At 43.1% G+C, this 20022-nt stretch overlaps 1 protein-coding gene across 4 annotated transcripts in view; it reads left to right on the forward strand.

Annotated features, from left to right (window-relative positions):
* Positions 1-1274: 1274 nt before the first annotated feature.
* Positions 1275-20022, forward strand: part of Parpbp (PARP1 binding protein) — a 54677-nt gene continuing 35929 nt past the window's right edge. For 2 of the 4 annotated variants that reach the window (XM_010631353.1, XM_010631351.2), the window contains exons 1-4: positions 1275-1331; positions 4349-4575; positions 17579-17812; positions 18409-18519. In XM_010631353.1, coding sequence (XP_010629655.1) covers positions 4423-4575; positions 17579-17812; positions 18409-18519 — 498 coding nt within the window. In that variant the 5' untranslated portion in view covers positions 1275-1331; positions 4349-4422. The remainder of the gene's footprint in view (positions 1332-4348; positions 4576-17578; positions 17813-18408; positions 18520-20022) is intronic. The other 2 variants (XM_010631352.2, XM_010631354.2) reach the window with 2 other exon arrangements.

A 20022-nucleotide genomic window follows, 5' to 3' on the forward strand; every position in this document is an offset into this window, starting at 1 on the left:
AGGCCGGGAGGGCCCGGGGTCTGCACCTCGGAACCCTGAGATCCACCCGGCCTGAAACTTGCGGGGCCACCGGGCCGCCCCGCCCCGCGCGGACCCCAACCCCGCATCTTCTCCTGCTCTGCAGTGTGTCCTCTCGGGGACACCTGGGAGCTGCACGACGGTGACGGCACCCGCTGTGCCCAGTGCCAGGAGAGTTGTGCACTCGTCTCACTACTGTCTCGTTATTCTTTTTTTTAAAAATTAGTCTGTGTTTGCAGTACGTTCGTCGTGGGGAGTTGGTCCTGGTACATAACACATCTCAGTTCTATTTTTCCTCTCATTTACCTCCCACCTTTTTCCATCTCTTGGTCACCTTCCCTTTTGCAGAATCATCATTGTTAGAAATTATCTTTCTAGAAGAAGAAACGTATGCTCATCAGAGATTTTAAACGTCCGAAGGCTTGCAGCTGAGAGGATATGAATCCTGATCAGACTGGAAAGCATATTTCTTTCAGTCATCTCACGCTGCCTTCCGGTGACAGTTTTGTTTGACATTCTTTGCACCAGTGTAGCTTTTGTGTTTCCAGTTTTTGCCCCCCATCGGCTCCTTTTCCCTCTTGGAATTGTGGAACCAGTAAGTACCAAGACTGAACGAGGCTGAGCCATTGAAGGAGAGTTTTATTCTCAGCCAAGAATAACAAAAGTGGATGATAAACTCACAGGTCCACTTTTTCTTTGGAGGGGTACTGTGGATCAAACTCAGGACCCCTGCACTTGTGAGGCAGGGGCTGCGCCACTGAGCTACATCCCTGGTCCTGTAGATCAGCATCTTGACCCTTGGGGATCAGTAGGTCATGGATACAGGGTACAAGAAAAGCAGGGAGGTGAATTTGTAAAGGAGAGAAATATTCATGTCTTTTCTGCGGGTAGCCTGAGATTTTCTGGAAAATGGAGTGCCCCTCTTTTCCCTCCTTTTATGGTTCTTTCCTGCTGTGTGGCAGTTGACCCCTCTCCTGCCTCTGAGGGTGTGCTCCTTAGTTTGCCTTATAGCGTGGTTAGAGGGTGACTTTTGGTCACTCTGATGACTTAGATCCCACTAGTTTCTTCCAGCTCACCAAAGTGGGAGTTGGGCTGCAGTCACTCTGTGCTCAGGATAAACAAGAATAGGGCGGGGTGGGAATTCAACTTTGTCACCTGGGCGGTGCCAGGTTCAAAAGCCTGAAATCCACTTTTGAGAAATGAGTGTTTATTACTGTTTTTACTTTCTAGTGCTGTTTTTTGTCCAGTGTCACCTGCCATTCAGAGCACCTGCATCCTCAGTGTGGCCTTGTGTCCTCACAGCTGGCCGCCAGGTAAGCAAGCAGAGACGATAGGTTATTTCCTGTTTTCTCTGTGATGATCTCTGGCCTTGGGCAGCCAGGTGTACAGCTTGTGGCCTGCAAACGCGACTGAGAGAACTGGGACCGGATCAGAGTTTTGTAGACCACTTTTCTGAGCTCAGAATGGACTTTACTCTTTACACAAATAGTTGGGGAAGAAATGAAAGACGAATTTTTTTTATGACATATGGAAATAATATGAAATATAAATTTTGGTGTCCATGAGTAAAGTTTTATTGAAGTACAGCTATCTGAGCTCATTTGTTTACGTATTGTGCCTGGCAATTTTCACTCTGCAAGATCAAAGTGAGTAGTTATGACACAGGTTATATGGCCCACATGTCTTAAATAATTACCATTTGTCCCTTTCCCAAATGTTTGCTGAGCCCTAGTTGAGACTTTAGTATCCTCTTTGCATTAGTCACTTTCCTGTGGCTGGGACAAAATACCCAACAGCCACACCTGGAAGGTGGGGAGGTTTAATTTAGCTCATGTTTCAGGGAATTCAGTCCGTGGCTGGCTGCTTCCAAGGGAGAAGTAGTATGGCAGAGGGGCCTGGCGGAGCAGAGCTGCTCACCCCATGCCAGCCAGGAAGCAAAGGGGGAAAGAGGGGCCAGGGAGGGAGATCAACCCTCCACAGGCACAGCCCTAGTGACACACTGCGTCCCACTCCTGCCGGCGTTTAGTGACGAGCTCATCCGTTCACGGGATGAACCCACTGACAGTACAGCACCTCTGCAATCTAGTCACCTCCAAGAGACGCACTTGGGACTGTGAGACTTCCAGGGACATTTTCGATCTCAACCGTAACATACATTCAGTTCTAACTCCACAGAAGTTCTGTCCTGTCTTGTCTGTGTCTCTGTCCTTTGCTCTTCCCAAAGGCTGGGACGTAGGGACTGTTTTTAGTTTCGGTACAAGGAAGCTGAGAAAGAGGCACATGAAAAAACTGCCAAGATTTCATAGCTGTAAGTGGTGCAGCCAGGATCCAAAATGATGTAACTCTAGACAAGTTTTCATTTATAGCAGTCGAAACTCATAACACCTCTAAATAATACCAGTAAGTAATCTGTTGCTAAAAATGTATTCTAGGCAAACCAATCTTATTGCTGAAGCTGATATTTTATTTATTCTTCACTTCCTTTTTTTTTGAGAAGTGAAGATAATATAGTGAAGAGAAATATAACACTTATCTATTTATGGAAATCACTATTTATGGTTTTCTATCTGTACCTTTGAAGTGTGTCATGGACAGTGTCTGTAATTTATGTCATCGTAAATGGCACATGCCCTTTTTCTTCACTGGGCAAACCCAAGATGCCTAGTAGACATCTGGGATTCTGTTCATGTGACATCAAAACCAAAGAAAAGGATGAACAGAAGGTGTGCTTCTGTATGGGAAGCATCACATGGGCATATGACTATGTTGGAGACTAGTAGTTAAAAGAAAGTAGGTAAGAACTTTTAGCAGAGATGTTTTTAAAATCAGAAAAAGGAGTGGCCACCTTATATAGAGTTGGTATATAAAATGTTGACACTACATCAGATTATTTTGAAAAGGTTTTTGTCTGTATCAGAAGGTATGAGATAGAGTGATCTTCAAGGCCAGCTTATGGGTCTAGACATCTTGGATTAATCTATTTGGCCATTTATGAGTGGAACGACATAGGGTGTTAGATTCTTCAGGTGCAGAATGAGAATAGTAATAGACCTGCCTCAATAGGACTGTTATTTTATTTTTAATATAATTTTATTTTTGGTTCTTTTGAGGTGGGCTCTCACTATGTAGTTTAGGCTGGTCTTGAACTCACTGTGTAGCTCAGGCTGGCCTGGAACTTGAGGCGATCTTCCTGCCTCGGCCTTCTGTGTGCTGGGATTACAGGTGTGCGGCACCATGCCTGGTGGCCTCAAAGCCTAGTAGCTATTGAATAACAGCCGCCTTGTTTACTTGGGATTCTGTAGGTCACCGCTGGGGCTGACTCGCTAGCTGACTCCCTCGTCCCTCATCCCCTCTGGGCTCCCTCATGTGGCTGACGTTCACCTGGCAGGCAGGTGGGGCAGGACCTCAGGGTAGCTTTTCCACGTGGGACTGGGCTCAGTGCCCTGGTCGTGCTTCAAGACCTCCTCAGGCAGCAGTCTCTGAGAAGCAAGAGTGAGGGCGGGGATGCTGCAGGGCCTTGACTCCCGGATTATTGTGATTTGCTGGGAGGATTCGGAGATTACTTCCGTAAAAGGGTACAAAGCGACCTAAACACAAGAAGTTCGGCCAGGCTCAGGCTTCTGGAGGCCTTCCTGGTCCGGCCACACGGGGCACCCTGAGTTCCCCCAGCAACAGGCCGTCAGCCCTCCTGCGGTGTTGTCCTGGGGAGCCCCTGGGGGACTCGGCCAGCCTTGCCATCCTGGGGTGCGCTCTCAGGTCGGGGCTGTCTGGCAGGTACCTAAACTCCAGGCTCAGAGGGAAATCAGATGTTCAAGAAAACGCCGTTGTCTGTGCACGGTTTGCACAGGGGCCACTCTTGTTAGAGACGTTCCTGAACCGTAGAGAACGCTCAAGTCTCTTAAAGGCTCGGTTCGCGATTTCCTGTGTGCCATCCTCGTCCCATTCTGTTGGTCAAATCGAGTCACAGGACTGGCCTAGGGTCCAAGGGTTGGGAAAATGGACACCAGAGAGGTGGAAAGAGATTGGCTTCTTTTTTTACGCTCTACTACAGATTAATTCACCTACCTCAAAACAAAAATCTCTTCGATCCTGCTTTAATCAGTTACATCTGTTCTGTCATGACAAGCCTGCAGATTTGCACGTCTGTTTTGTGTGAAGTTCCAGAATCGGAGGTTGGATTTTGTTATTTTAAGAGATTTGGCTTAAGAAAACAAAAGGAGAGGAAAATATGATGGAGCAGAAGTTGTATTATTCTGTTTTCCTGACTGTAATGAAAAGCAAGCGTGGAATATTCGGGATGACCTCTTGTTCACTACTCGTTTTCCTCTAGCTGTTAGCACACAATACGCGTTACTTTCCAGCTCGGGTGCACTTGAGCCTTGTATCCTGTCCCGCTTGAAGAGCATGGCTGGGCTCAAGCAGAAGTCCGTCTTGGATATGATTAAAGTGTTCAGGAGGAACTGGCGCACCCTGTGCAGCTCTGAAAGAACAACTCTCTGCGGAGCGGACGCCATGTTCCTGGCGCTGCAGCTGGCCATGGCGGAGAACAATAAACTGGTTAGTAAACTATACTTAGGTTCACTTTTTTTGTTTTAAATCAAAATTTGGTTGCTTCCTTTTTAAATAAACTTAAACTACTTTCAGTATTTGCCTCCCCAGGCCGGGATGTAGCTCAGGGGTGCTGCTGCCTGCCTTGCAAGCCCAAGGTCCTGAGTCCTATTCCCGGTACCAAAAAAACAAACAATAGTATTTGCCTCCCTATGGTAATGCACTGTTTTCCAGAGCATCTCTGTATACCTGAAATTATTGCAATCGCCCTTGAAATGATTTGTTTCAAAATCAAGGCCCTCGTGTGTACGGTTGAACACATTTGATGTTTCATGGGGAGTCGTAAGATAAACATGCAACTCTTAGGATTACTGTGGTTACTTATTCCTATTTAATAAGTATTCTTTCATTCCCTAAAGGAAGCTATAGAAGGCACACGTAATTTTCATTTACACATAATCACGAAGTGTCAGTCTGGCCTTTGGCTCCATGGGACGTCCTGTTCCCACGTCAGGCTGTGTCAGTATCATGTGGGAAGATTTTTCAAAAGTATTGGCTTATGTGCTCTAATCCTACAAATTCTGGTTCTCCTAGTCCACACTGACAGGCTGGAAAACGTCTCAAAAATCTCCCAACGCAGGGCTGGGATGTAGTTCAGTGGTAAAGCACTTGCCTTGCGTGAAGAGGTCCAGGTTCAGTCCTCCGCACTGCAAAACAACAGACAAAACAGAAAAATCTCCCCAAAGTTTTCTTTCATGGGTGTCCTGGGCCAAGCTAAGCTAGCTCAGGGGCTAGAGACTCATGAGAGAGAAGGATGCATGTAGGCCTGGGTGGTAAGAGGAGACCTCTTGATTTTAGATTGATTTTGGATAAAGGAAGGGAAAGATTTAGAGGAGGGTGAAGGAAAGGGAAGTCAGGTCAGAAGAAGAGTCCAGAGCAATTCGAAGCATGGTGTGAAGTTGGTAAAGATGCTGGCTTAACTAGCGAGCAGGGCTTTTGAAGGGCGGAATTCGTTTCATTGAGTCTGTTTGGCTAAAGATATTCTGATCAATTATTTTTTGTCTAGACTTTTAGGGTTAATAGACCAGTAAAATTTCTTCAAAAAATATTAGACATGGATTATTTGATCTTTTCTTATTTTGGCAAATGATGCCATTAAGAAAAAATAGTTACTGTATATTATAACCATGATTTTGAAAAAAGCAAGAGTATTTTTTTTTTTTGGTGCCGGGGATTGAACTCAGGTCCTTGAGCTTGCAAGGTGGGCAGCGGAACCACTGAGCTAAATCCCCAGCCCCGGCAAGAGCATCTTTAACACTAAAACTAGGAAGTATATAATGTTGAAACAAGGGATAATCTTTTCTATGCATGAATATTTGGCAGTTTTGCATACTTGAAACAATGTAAGATAAAAGTTTGGATAGAAAAATTTGGCAAATTGTTTGGATCTTATTTTAGGTAGCAGTCGCTCTTTAAAAAATACTTATTGAGTTTTTGTTGTGTGTTTGACATTCATCTAAACTATGCGGATCCAGCAAGGAAGGAAGAAGTCCTGCTTTCAGGAAGTTAAATTTACTTCCAGTGGAGAGAGACAGGTGGTGCTCTAATAAATCAGGTAGAGCGTGTTTTAGGTCTTAAGAGATACTTTGGAGAAAAGTAAAACAAAAATGCAACCAAGGATCGTGCAGAGGTTGAGGTGGTGGGGCTCCTGCAATTTAAAGTAGAATTAGGCAAGGCATCATGTAGTGCTCCATTTAGCAAAGATTTGACAGGCAGGAAGGAAGTAACCATGAGGATTTTAGGGGACGGAATGACCAGGCGGAGAGAGCAGCAGACGCACGGCCCCTGAGGGCAAAAATGTGCTTGGGATGTCCGGGGAACAGCAAAGGGGCTGATGGCGCTATTTATTTAGATGTCGGTTTCTTCCCTCATCTTCCTCCTCCTCCTTCTCCTCTGGAGCTCGTTCTAATACCAGCTCGTTCTACTGTGAGAAGTGTGGGGCTGACTTGATGAGCAGAGGTACTCTTGGCTCTGCCTTCATGAAGCTTATTCCCCAGCAGAGCAGTGCTCAGGTGCGTGTGGGAGCCGAGAGGCGCGTGTGCGGCTCTGCAGGCCGGAGCCGACTGGGCGAGGGGGTGAGCGAGATGGAGAAATGCAGGAAGAAGGAATGGAGGACCAGCACGCAGCATCCTGGTGGGGAGACAGGTCCGCTGAGAGATGCCGGGCTGCGGGAGGCTGCGCGTCTCCTCTGTCTAGTCTTTGTTTTTAGTCAGAGTTGTTAAAAGTCACTTTTACACCGGTGTCTTGACAAAATGAAGAAAGTACCTTTTTGACTTGTTACTTGAAAAAGCGTTTACCAGGAAAGTTACAGGAACAAGACACTGATTTCTGTGCACCTTTCAGTGGGATTTACCAGTTATTAATGTTTCGATACATTTGCATATCATTATTCTTTTTATATTTATGTATACCTAAATGCATACAAGTATATGTGTGTACATGCACATCTTATGCTGAACCATTGATAGTGGCAGATAGCTCGAGCATTTAAATCCCTAAACACTTTAGCTTATACATTCAGTCCAGTGCCCTTATAAAATCCTAGTGCAGTTGTTAAGTGCAGGAAATGTAACAGTGGTGATATTTTATGTGTGACACGGGGCCTGTAGTCAGATCTCACTCGATCAAGTCCACATCATGAACTACTTACTGGTAGTTGGCTTTTCTGCAGTCTAATGTGGGCCAGCCTTTTAGTCTTTCACCCTGTGTGGCCGGTCTCTAGATGTTTCCACAAAACCTCAGGTGCTCCCAGGTGAGCTTTTTGGAGCTGGCTGGATCTAGAGTGTATGATGCTGGGATTAAAGGTGTGTGGTACTAAAGCGGTCCACTGATTGGAATTAGCATAGTTCTGGGTGTGGATAATGGGAGCCCCAGCCTGGGTGTGACTGGCACCAGGCAACAGGTTGGTAGCCTGCATGGAACATAAAGGGACAGAAAGGAGGCGGGCTGGCTACTCAGTGCTTGCTGCTTGGTGCTTTTCTGCCTTCTGTTTGCCCTGCCATGGACCGTTTTTCCTCTGTGATGTCCCTCTGACACGACTTTACTTGGAGCCAGCCAACTCTGCCCTGAAACCTCTGGAACTGTGAGCCACAATAAACCTTTCCTCCTTTAATTTGGAATGTTCTGTCTCAGCAATGAGAAAAGTGACTAAGACAGTGGCCTTCATTTCAAGTTGTACAAATCACTGGTGTTATATGTGCCACCTCAATCTGGGTTGTTGTTACTTTGTTCGTATTATTAAGCATTTTTGTCAGAAACAACTTATAAATTGGTCCCTTCAGTCTGTTGCTATGGGAGAAGCCTGGTTTCATTTTGCTCCATGATAAGTGATGCTCAGCTCTTACTTGATTAAAGCCAGTTAATTTCAGTCTGCCTGAGTCCTTCAGGAGAAATGCGCTAGGAAAGAGCCAGCTGGTAGATGGTGATGAAGTTAACCGGGGTTAAGGGAGGAAGTAGCGATGAGAGATGAATGAGAAGAGCTTGCTATAGAAATGAAACGAGGAAAGGAAAACTGGTGTTTGAGCTTGTGGAGAGGTGATCAAGGGGAACTGGTGGGGAGAGGAAATTTGAAACAATGACGGAATGCACAGGGAGATATTTATGCTCTTCTTCAGCCTGCATTATTCCTTGGCAATGGTCTAATATCTGGTAATCTTTATAAGCAAGTGTTACATCCTTTTGTCTTTCCCCTCTATTATTCTACTCAGTTTCTTAAGTCAGGAGTAAGAAAGCTCAGTTGTAAGATGTGTGCATTTACCCATGGAGAGTTAGGGAAAATTATGAATTACCTAAAAACTAAAAAAGAAAAAAACAAAACAAAACAAACCCTTGTTTCTAAACTAAGGAAAGAGCTAAAGCAAGTGCATGAAAAAGTAGCTCAGAGGAGAAAATTTGTTTTTAAATTGAAAGTCATGAAATGGTCCGTTAGTTCCAAGTGTAAATTATTTGTATTACAAAAGCTAATTTTTATATGTCGGCTTTTCAAATTTGTAATCTGTTCAACCAGAGAAACAATGATATGAGTGATTAGTTTCTCAGTTTTAAATCCATAATTAGATGAAATCGTACGTTCGTGATGAGAGATAATGGAAACAGTGCTATCACTGCAGGGCTAATTTAACTATTTGAATATAGTAAGAAGTTGGTTTTTTAAAAAAATTATCTAGTGAGTTAATGTTTGAGAAAAATCAGGTTTGGAGGAAGATGATTTAGGTAAGATATTAGTAGGAATTTTGAAGGGATATTTAAGTACTTTAAAACTGAAAGGCACTGATTCCTTTTCTCACTTTAACAAATGTTAAAATTATCGACTAAGCATCCATGCAGTGTCATTGTCTAGAAAGCTTGGTCTGAAAAACGGCAATTTCTGGAACTCTCCCTCTCAGCCTCCTTGTTTCTTACTCCGTAAGGCAAATATTGCCAGGTCTTTCTGGTGTTTTTCCCTCCGCCAAATGTTTGCTGGGTCCTGTGTCCGCGGGTGCGGTGGAGCCGAGGCATGGAAACGCCTGCTCTCCCTTCCGTCCGCCGCGTGCTTTCTGCAGCGTTCTGCTTCTCAGTGCCCCGCTCCTGTCTTCCCTGGAGCCGGCTTGGATTCTGACCAGATCGGTTTTGGTAGCGACCGCTGAAATGCTAGTGGTGGCTTTCATTTCTTCACTCTTTCCCGCTACCGTTAATAATTATTTTGCTGGCTTAGTAATATGCATTTTAAGCTTCTTTCATGTTTTTCAGGGCTTAATAGCTCATTTCTCTTTCCTGCTGAATACTGTTCTGTTGTAAAGACGTGCCAGTTTACTCTTCCACTCACGTTTTACTTTTCTAGCCAGTATCCAACAAGGTCTTCACTATTGAATTAATAATTTTGAAGTTTCATAGGTATTGTTTTATTTCCAAGAGCTCTTTTTTTTTTGGCTCTTTTCAAAACATTGTCCTGTTCTGTTCTTGCTTCCGGGTGTAATGAGAACATACTTCTCCTTGTGTAATACCCCCCACCTTTCTTGTTGGTTAGTTTTCTGGCAGAGTTCTTCTCCTCCACTGCAAGCTTTCCTCTGACTGTACTTGGCATCCACCCCCCCTTTTTTTTTCATACCAGGGATCGAACTCAGAACCTTGTGCTTGCAAGGCAGGCAATGAAACCACTGAGCTAAATCCTCGGCCCTTGGCATCACTCTTACTAGGACGGAGCATTCAGGTGCGGGGGTTTGCAGGACTGGGCCTGGGATTCGGCAGCCTGACCCGGCTGGGCCATTTCGTTGGGAAATCGCTGATGCCGACATTGTGATGTCTCTTTTGGGGGACCATTTTCCTTTGTGAATGGAACTGCTAAAGTATTTGGTGTCTGGTGGGAATTCAGCAGTCAGGAGACCACATGTTGCACAGTTCCGGGAGATGCCACGCGGGTCCCTGCTCTCTGCAGCCTCTTAGCTCTGCAGTGTGAGCTTCACCACCTGCCAGGGTGTCGGCGTTCTCCTCCGCCACATGGAGGTTCAGTCTTAGGCAGAGGCTAAGTGAGCCCGGGAGCCCAGAACTGGAGCGACCTCAGGGCCATGTCCCGGGGCAGCTCTGACCCCGCCTCCACTGGGCAGGGGTTTTCCTGTGGACGCGTGAAGATCAGTGAAGATCTGTCACCTTCAGAGTGGGTGGGAGGTGGGTGGGGAGGCCCGTCCTGACCCCCGTCTCTCCCAGGCTCCCCTGTGCCTCGGCGTGGAGCCTCTGTGCTGGGCTTTTACAAACCCAGCTCTGTCGTGTTGAGTGGGAGATTCCTCGGAAGGGGACTCGGCCCGTCCTGCTGGGCTTCTCATGTTTTTCACCTTTGTAGCTGCCTCTCTCATGGACAATCCAGTCGCCCTTATAAAATAGTTTCCTGCTTTCTCTGGTAGTTTTAGGTGAGGGATTCTGTACCAGGAGAGGTCTCTCTGCTTACTGAGTCAGTCAGCTTGTCCTGTTAGTGTCTATTTTAAAACGATAACAGATGGTGTAAGTTCTTTCCGTGTCTTGTTTTCTTCACCAACATTGTTTTCAAGACCTCTTCAGGTACTGTTAGAGAAGATGATCTAATTTATTCATCCTTGCAGTGGTAAGTGTTCCTTTTTTGAGTGCTACATTTTATTCATTGAAGGATTTTTAGGTCATTCCAAGGTTTTTGTGTTAAAAAGAGTTCTGCCTAGCTGAACCTGTAATCCCAGCACTCTGGGAGGCTGGGGCAGAGTCCAGCCTGGACGGCTCAGTGACTCACTGAGACCCTGTCTTAAAAGGGTGCAGCCTGCAGCTCAGTGTGTTGGCCCTGGGTTTATTCTGCAATACCACCAAGAAAATAAAACGAAGGCTCAGTTTTGCTTTGACTTGAAAGACAGGTCCGCCTCACTTGAAGTATCTTGTGCACTGAGGGAGAGGTCTCCTCGGCCCTGCCTAGGCAGTCACATGGTAGGAACATCTTGCACGTGTCTGTTAGAATTGTAATTTTTGTGGACAGTGTAGGAGAGTGCCATTTTCATACCTCTGTCTTCATATTTGGTGTTGTAAAACTTATTGGAAAAGAGTCTTATACCAGTAGGGGAGTGGTGTGCAGTTATTAAAAAGCCTGGGTGGCGTCTGTACCTCTTGGCTTGGAGAAAGGACGTATTGCTGGTAAGAGAGGCAGGGAGTTAGGAATAAGGGCTATGGGGGCCAGGCTGCGTGGGGGCACAGCCTTTTCTCTGAGAGGCCTTAGGGAAGTGTCTCTGATTGTTTTTATTTTTTAGTTCACAAAAACTGTCTATGTGTATCAGGTATAAATAACGTTTTGAAAGGTGTAAGCATGAAATGGCTGCGTAGAAGTATTAACGTGGATGGCCACACATACTGGAACCATTTTTGTGCTAAGAGCTTTTAAAACCTGTTCTAATAATTTTCAAGAACAGAAAAACCTCATTATGCACTAGTTACCATTTTGTGCAGTAGATCTCTTCATGGTCTTCCTGTCTGGCTGCGTTTTCCTAACTCCTGACCAGCTCTCCTCAGCTCTGGCTCCTTCCAGCTCCGGGAGCCGCCATGCTACTCTTCTGTCAGTTCCACTGTTTCGCCCCTCATATGAGTGAGAGCTTGGAGTATTCGTCTTCCCGCGTCTGGCTTCATTAGCGTTACACCCTTCAGGTTCACCCCTGTTACCATGAGTGGATTTCCTTCCTTGGGAGACCGGAAGTGTTCCCCTGTCAGTGTAACCACACTTTTTTTTCTTGATGGACGCCTGCCTTGACTCCACATGTTGGCTGGGTGGCCAGCGCTGCAATGAACACGCAAGTGCACATACCTGGTGTGGAAGCAGAGTCCCCAGGTGTACAGGAAACGTTCTCCAGGATGCTCATGTGTGAGGCTATAAAATTAGTCTTAACGTGTTTTAGAAAAATTGAAATTTTATCAAGTATCTTTTTTGGATCACAAAGGTATGAAACTAGAAATTGGTGACACAGTTTTGGAAAATGCACAAACATGTAAATGTAAACACAGACTCTTGAAAAGTCAAAGAAGACATTAAAAGGAACATTTTAAAATATCTTGAGGCAAATGAAAATGGGAGTATCACACACACTGTGTTTGGAAGACCCCAAAAGCAGTTCTGGGAAGGGGGTTTATAGTGAGAAGTGCCAAATGAAAAAAGAAACTTCAAATAAGCAGGTGGCATTGTACCTTGTAGAACTGGAAACAAAGCAAAGTACGCCCAAAGTTAGCCGAAGGACGGAAAGAGTAGCAGAGCAGAAATACTTGAAGTAAAGAGTAGGAAGTCAGTAGACAAGCTCAGTGACCCCAGAGTTGTTTCTTCAAAAAGATAAACGCAATTGACAAGCCTTTGGCTAGACTAGGAATAAAAGAGAAGATACAAGTAAATAAAATTAGAAATGAAAGCGGAGATGTTACAGCTGATACTCCAGAAGTACAAAGGATTCTGGGAGACTATAAACGGTTATGGCAACAAATCTGATAACCTGGAAGAAATGGATTCCTGGGTACAATCTACCAATAATGCAGCAAAAGGAATCTGAGCAGACCAGCCATGGGATGCTTGTGTCAGCAATGAAAGTCTCGCATCAAAAGCTCAGTCCTGTGGAGAACTAAAACTGACAGCTTGGAACTCCCGGCGGAACCGAGTCGGCGCCGTTGTGCGTGTGGAAGACCCTCCTGAGGACGGCTGCCAACGGCAAAGGAGGAGAACTGGAGGGGAAGATCGGATACTGTTGATGTTCCTGGGGAGGCTTTGCTGCAGCTTGTCTTCCTGATGCGAACTCAGCTGTCAGAGGAGGAGCGCGGGTCCTTGCTGTCGCCTGGGATGGCTGCTGTTCCAGGGGAGCTCTGGTCTTGGCCTGGAGACCCCTCAGCTTGGTGGCACAGGATTGTAGCTTCCACCACTGGCCTTGGGCCTTCCCGGTGCAGATCCTCCATACGGGCTTGCCTGAGACATTGCCGTGGGCGCCAGGGCTCTGGCTAGACTTGTGCAGGACTTTGCTGTGGGATCCAGGCCTCAGCTGGATTTTTAGAGTCTCTAGTGTGTAGACAGATCTCTTGCACTCCTCTGCATTTGACTTTTTGGGTAAATAGTTTAAAATAATCATATAAATTATGTGTCCTGTATTAAATCTATGCCCTTGCAAACCCTGACAACAACAGGTTTAATGGGTTCACTAATGAATACAACCAAACATTTAAAGAAAAATTAAGACCATCCTTCTCAAACTTCCAAAATATTAAGGAAGGAATTCTCTGTTCATATTCTTTGCTTATTATACCACTGAATTATTTTTGTCTGTTATTCTTTGAGTTAGTTCTCTGTATTCTAAACACCTCTTGTTCTACACTTTATATTTTAATTGAAGCAAAATTTTACATCTACCTTTCTAGAGCTTTTCTAGGCTTGAGAATTCAATTGGCAAAAGACTTCAATAGGATAAATACATGCACATTCAACAAGTTTTGCATGGCACAGGATCCTTCATGAGGAAATGAAAGCCCAGTGATGAGTTGGGGTAGAACAATAAGTTCTGAATTGGACAGTGTAGTTAAATGAAAATGTGATAGGACAAAGTTAATTGGATAGAGAAGAGCATAGGAAGGTAAGGATTCGTTTAGCAAGGGTTTTTGTAAAGATTTCACTTGACCTCAACTTCTTTTTTTTGAGATAGTGTCTTGCTGTGTGGTCCAGGCTGGCCTTGAACTTGCTGTGATCTTCCTGTCTCAGCCTCGGCATTCTATCCTTGATAAGAATGTTACTTTCCTTTTGGTATAGGCAGGACATTTTTCATCTATTTTTAAGAAACAGAAAGGATTTCAGAGTGATACTGCACCTGCTTTCTCTCAAGTCCTTTCAGCCCACATTTTTGAACATGCCAGAGCAGCACGATTTGGAGTGGCATGTGCTTACCTCCTTCAGCAAGTTAACTTCTGGGGTTTGCCATTTTACCCCCCTTTACCGGATGCACTGTCTTACTTTGTTTTATCAGCATTTATATTTGCCGTATTGCTACTGAGTTAGAGTCTACTGTGATCAAGTGCTCCTAGACATCTTCTCCTTTGCGTCCTATTTCCAGTTCCTAAAAGTAGTGTACACCAACCCTTGCCCCGTCACTGCCTTCCTGTTCTCATCGGCAGTGGGGCACCCACCGGGCCATTGCTGTCCAAATCCAAGTCTCGCCAGTTTTGCTACCTAAAGGTTTCTTTGTCTGTGTTTTAATTTACCCCCATCATCTGAAGGAATGATGCTAAGTAAGAGCTTCTGAGGATTTTGTCTAAATAAAATACTGCAGCCCAGGGCTCAACCTCGGTGATCATTGTCCAGAAAGTAAGAAGAAATTGAGGTGCTATGAATCATTTCATACATGATCGAAGGCTGTTGTACTGGAGCCAGAAATCACCTCATTTTGTTTGCTTGTGAGTTGTTTTTCAAGAAATGAACTATTTTATTAAGCAAAGAAAAACACACCCTGAAAAAAGTGAGTTTCCACTGTAAACGTTTTGATGTATTGAGCAAGTCCACCTGCCGCTTTTCATTCAGGGCCTATTTATGTTGCCGGCACTCGAGGTCTGCTTTTGCTTGCCAGACTTCGCTCCGGGCGCTGGGCTGCGACCGGCAGAGCCCTGGGTTTTAAACTCTCTGAAGTTTGTGAGCGAGCATATTTAGTCCTACATCGGAATTTGTCTGTGATAAAACTTGGAAGTACTTAGTACAGTCGTTAGTAACAGTTGTTGTTTTCTTAACTGCCTAAGTAGGGGGATAGAAAATGCATTGAAATACTCTTAGGGTGTTAGGTTTTTCTCTAGCTTTTTGAGGGGAAATTTTAAAAAACACTTTACCGGTAGCTTTATACTGCTAAAAGTTACTCTGCTGTGAGTTCTTGAGGAGTATTATGTGACTCCATTAGGTGGCAAGTCGTATTTTGGCCTTATATGGGAATAGCTTCAGAGTTTGATTCTGACAGTGTCTTACAGGATAGTCTGCCTTCCATGGTCCTACTGAGAAAAATCGAGAATTAGGGTTGGGCGTCTTCGTTGCATGAAGCAGATGTGTCATTTCCATAACTGCGCGGAAAGCGCCAACAGCAGCTGTGGTAGACTCAGATTCGAAAACCGCCTGAGGTGGACGAACAGTAGAGGAGGGACCAGCTTTTTGAAAGTACTGTACTTGTCCACCAGACCTCCCCCAACAACTGCTTTTCTTTGAATCCAGGAAGAGAAAGGACATGGACATTTTGACTACTACCTACCATGTATCAGATTTTATTTAATCTGTACCATCTCATTTTGTGACCAAAAGCAACTAAGAGGTTTGGTATCTTACCCAACCAAAGCCACACAGTCAGTGCTCTTTCGTAGACTTGCTATCTTTCCTCTACCGCGAACAACAAAGTCTAATTAACTAAAAAATGTACGTGTTATTTAAAAATTTGAATTATTACAAAGAAGCTTTGATATTATACACAAAGTCCAAGCGCTCTGAAAAATGTGTAACTCGTGCTTTTCTCTTTTTACTCTTGCGAAATACAATCCTCCTTAGGTCCAGCCGAGGATTAAAGAATTGAACATTTTGAACTTCCTTCGTACATCAGCCAGCTGGCGTGTTTTCCTAGCAAAACATTTTCTGATTTGACCACAGGCTCTCTCAATCAGTCGTTACTGGTTTGAATAATAGAAAATGCTGTCATAGCGGGCACCTGATCATGAAAATTGATATCAGGAGTGCATTTTTATTTGGATTTAAAATGTTTTTACAATCCCAGTATAAACACTGTTAATCTAGTCAAAACCTTTTCTCACAGGATCAAGGGCTTGCATAGTTTTACTTTTACTACTTATAGTCTACAGAGTGAGAATAAATCGTATATTTACACTAGGCAGAATCTTTATTTTAAATGGGAAGGATGTCATACTAAAAACAGTCTTAGGAATTTTTGAGATAAAACAATGTAGTTTTGAGACTCTGAACAACTGGATTTATTTAGTACCACTCGTACATTTTCTGGAGTGTAACCTTTGTGGAACTGGGAAGGAAAACATCCAATTTTCGATGCAGTGCTGGGAAATTACAATTCTGCCTTAATATCTAAGTTACAAATTCAGGGTTTGATAGTTACTGATTTTTGGGGGGTTGTTCATTGAACTAGTTTCCTAGACTATTGTTAATTTGTGTATTCCTTATCTATCAGGTTCCCATTCTACAGAGAATTAGTATAATTTTCTTAGTTGTCTCCACGTGGATGAGTAAAGAGCCCATTCTTTTAAGACAGTGTGGATGCCTTGTCATAAATTTGAATAGTACATAGAAAATGTGGCCGATTATCACATTTTAAAGGGTCAAATATATAGAAAAGAGCATGTGGTTTGGGTGTGTTGATTTCTTTAACTGGGTAAAGATGGTGCTCCATTTGAGTTCCACTGAATTATGGTTCTGCATCATTACTCACCCATCTTTAAGTGCAATTAGTGGAAAGATCTTGGTGTGAGAGAAACTAATAGTATATTGAAGTATAACTAGAAGATAGCACACGATACATTTTGTAAAAACCACATATGGACAGTTAAGTGTATTTGTTACTCATGCTGCATTGGAAAGGAGTAATTAGAATTTTTTACTGAATTAAGGCTGGAAGTTTTTGAAAGTAACCATTATTAGTATCTAGGGTATTAAAGTGGAGAAGAATTCAATAGTGAAAAAACGAACAAGCAAACATTACCATGCCCACATGGTACCATGTAGCCTGTTAAAATAGAAAGCTTTATAGTTAGAGAAAATGTTGACACAGCCATGTGTTGGTAACATTAGTGGGTCTGTAAGTAAACTATGTAAAACTGTAGCCACATTGCAGTCTGTTTTAGTTCTTCTGGGGAAAAAAAATAAGTGAAAAGAGGAAGGAAAACACTAGCTGTCTAATTAGTAACATCCTAAGAACTCACTGAAAGAAACCTGACTTAGTATGTCTATGTACAGGGAAAATCAGAGTTGTTTTCTACCCCTAGGATGTAGTACTGATAGTTGGCTTGGGCTATAACAGTGATGAGACACAATTTTAAAAATTAATCTCTGTGACCATATTTTAAGATCGACATTTGGAATATTTTGTTAGATGGGAATTTCTCATGGCACTGATAATTTTAAATGAAAGGTGAAAAGTGCATTAGCAAAAAGGTAGTAAACATTAATGGAAACAAATGTTTTCCAGTCAGAATGTAAATGCACTTCACCACCTATCACCGTTCTTTCTGGTACAAGACATTTAGTGAAATTCAAGAAGTAAAACGATGGCTACATGAAAATGACTATGTTCCGATTCCGTCACGTGTAAACTTCATTCATTGTTCGTGTGTTATGAAGCCATCGATTTCACTGAAGCAGACTTCTCTTCATATTCTCTAGCTCAGTGTGAGTCAGTGAATATTCTGGCACCCAATTTTCTCCTTTTGTTTTTGTCTGCCTGGGCACCATCCCTTCCAGCACGGTGGAGAATTCTCAGTCTCTCTCAGTGATGTCCTGATGACGTGGAGATACTTCCTGCACGAGAAACTGAACTTACCTGTTGGAAACATGGAGGTGGCCGACCACTATGGGGACATCAGGAAGACTTACGAAGATTTCCTGAAGAAGAGTGATATGCTAGATCTGATTGATGTTTATCAAAAATGTAGAATTTTGACTTCTAATTCTGAAAATAAAGACATTTTAGCTGCAGTAAGTGTTTTCTAGAACAGTCCTGTTTTAATCAAATGAAAGTTCAGCTAGATTTGCATTGATTTTAAACTGTAGTATGAACAATTACAGTAATTTGAGAGGGAGGGTAGCGATTATAGATTTCATTCTGCATAGTAACATGCAGGGATTAAAAACAAAATCTCTAGGGATTTGATAATGATTTTGCTTTTGGGATCGTGTTAAGAATGAAAAATTTAGCTACCTGGAAGCCAGTTAGTATGTGAAAGAAGTATTTTGGTGAGAAGTTTTGTTGGGCTTGTGTTATTGTTACTATTTGGATGATGTAAGAATAGTCTCCTGCCTTATTTAGCTGCTGTGTATTATCTAATTAATTTTAATTATGGTTTAAATGCCAATCTATTTTTAAAAAATTGTCGCGTGTCCCAAAAGAATAGAACACAAGAATCTCATCGCCAGTGAATGTAGTCATGTGTCGGTCAGGGTAATGGTGGGGGTTTGAGCCATGCCGAGTGCTTGCCAGTGTCTCTTAGGGAGAATCTCGCGCGTCCCGAAGGCCTGCCAACGAGTTGTGTAGCTGATAGAGCTTTTTCTGGCAATGCCCTGACATCCTCCAGGTTCAGCTGCGGGATTTCCTATCTGGCAGGGAGCGTGAAGTAGAAGATAAAACCGATCCTTCCACGCCGGCATCACCCATGAGACACACCCAGGATGGTGAAAAGGCATTGGTGAGCAGTGAATAGATCCCTCAGATCACCATGTATCTGGTGGTTTCCTAGAATTATTATGGTTTGGTTCCTTTCAAGTTTTACAAGTTTTAAAATACTTAAATAAAACTGCTTGCAAAAACTAAGACTTAATACTTCAGAGACTGGCAAGAGTGTGATAAGAATAATTCAGTATTCATGATTTTTGAGCCAGGGTTACTGGCATCATTCAAGATACTAGAGAAGAAGTTCAAAGTTCAAGTTCTCAGATGTCTTGGCTTCTTTCTTTCTTTCTGTTTTTTTTTAAATTTTTTGAGATAGGGTCTCGCTATGTAGTTCACTGTGTAGCCCAGGCTGGCCTCAAACCACAGCAATCTTCCTGCCTCAGCCTCCTGAGTGCTGGGATGACAGGTGTGCACTGCTGTGCCCGCCACACATCTTTCTATTTAGTAGATTTGAGATTTACAGTTTTAGATAAGTGAGTCTTGGTGATGGTGTTCCGTTGAAAAGTTAGGTCTGTACTCTTTGCAGTAGTACAGCGGTGTACCCAGTGGTGTTGTCAGGCTTTGTTATGCAAACACAGATTAGTTTTTTTCTTTTTTGTTTTTGGTTCTGGGGATTGAACTTAGGCCCTTGCACTTGCGGCAGGCGGCAGATCCTGTTCTCATCAGGTTTGATTTAATATGATTTACTTTCAGCTTAATACTGTGGTAGGCACCTAAGTATATGTTATAAACCCCACTAACCATGGAAATTATGTGTGTGAAAGTTTTGTGATTTAGCAAACCACCATTGATAAGGTGTGAGCTTAAGAGTATTGGAAAAAACAGCAAAATTGTATTTAATGTATTTAAAAATATCATTCCAGTATATAAAAGGTCTGGCATGCATATACTCTTAATAACACCAATTACACCATTAAGTGGGCACGTTTTTCAAGTACATTGCTGAGATAGATTCTTCTCCAAATCCCGTATTATACCGACTGTACTTTGAAAAGCAACTTCTATCACTACCTTCAAATAAATACCCATGTTCCTGCTTCCTGGATTTAATAATGTGCTCTTTGTCTGTATCTGATTTATTTCTGTGTGCTTTGAAAATAACATCCAATATCATGTAGCACTTTGTCCCTAAAATTCTTTAGCTTACATTTGTTTGAAATACATGAAAATAAATAGCCATGATATCATTATTCTTATACAAAAACTTACTAGTTATATTCACTAATCTGATTTACTACCGTCTACATTCATATTTCTCCATTTGACCCCAAAATAGTTTTCATGTCTCTTCAGATTCTTTTAATATGTGAGAATTCCCCTAATTTTTCTTTTTTTCTATTTGTCTAATGAATATTCCGTTTTGTTTTTGTTTGTGTTTTTTGTGGTACTGAGGATTGTAGCTAGGGCCTTTGCACTGAGCAGTATACCTAGCCCTGTCTTGTTTTCTACTTTAAGACAGGATCTTGCTAGGTTCTCAGGTTGCCCATGCTGGGCTCAAACTGGTGATTCTCCCCCTCCT

The sequence above is a fragment of the Fukomys damarensis genome, unplaced genomic scaffold (genome assembly GCF_012274545.1).
Source record: "Fukomys damarensis isolate Sample0158 unplaced genomic scaffold, DMR_v1.0_HiC HiC_scaffold_15, whole genome shotgun sequence".
In the NCBI taxonomy this organism is placed as follows: Eukaryota; Metazoa; Chordata; class Mammalia; order Rodentia; family Bathyergidae; genus Fukomys; species Fukomys damarensis.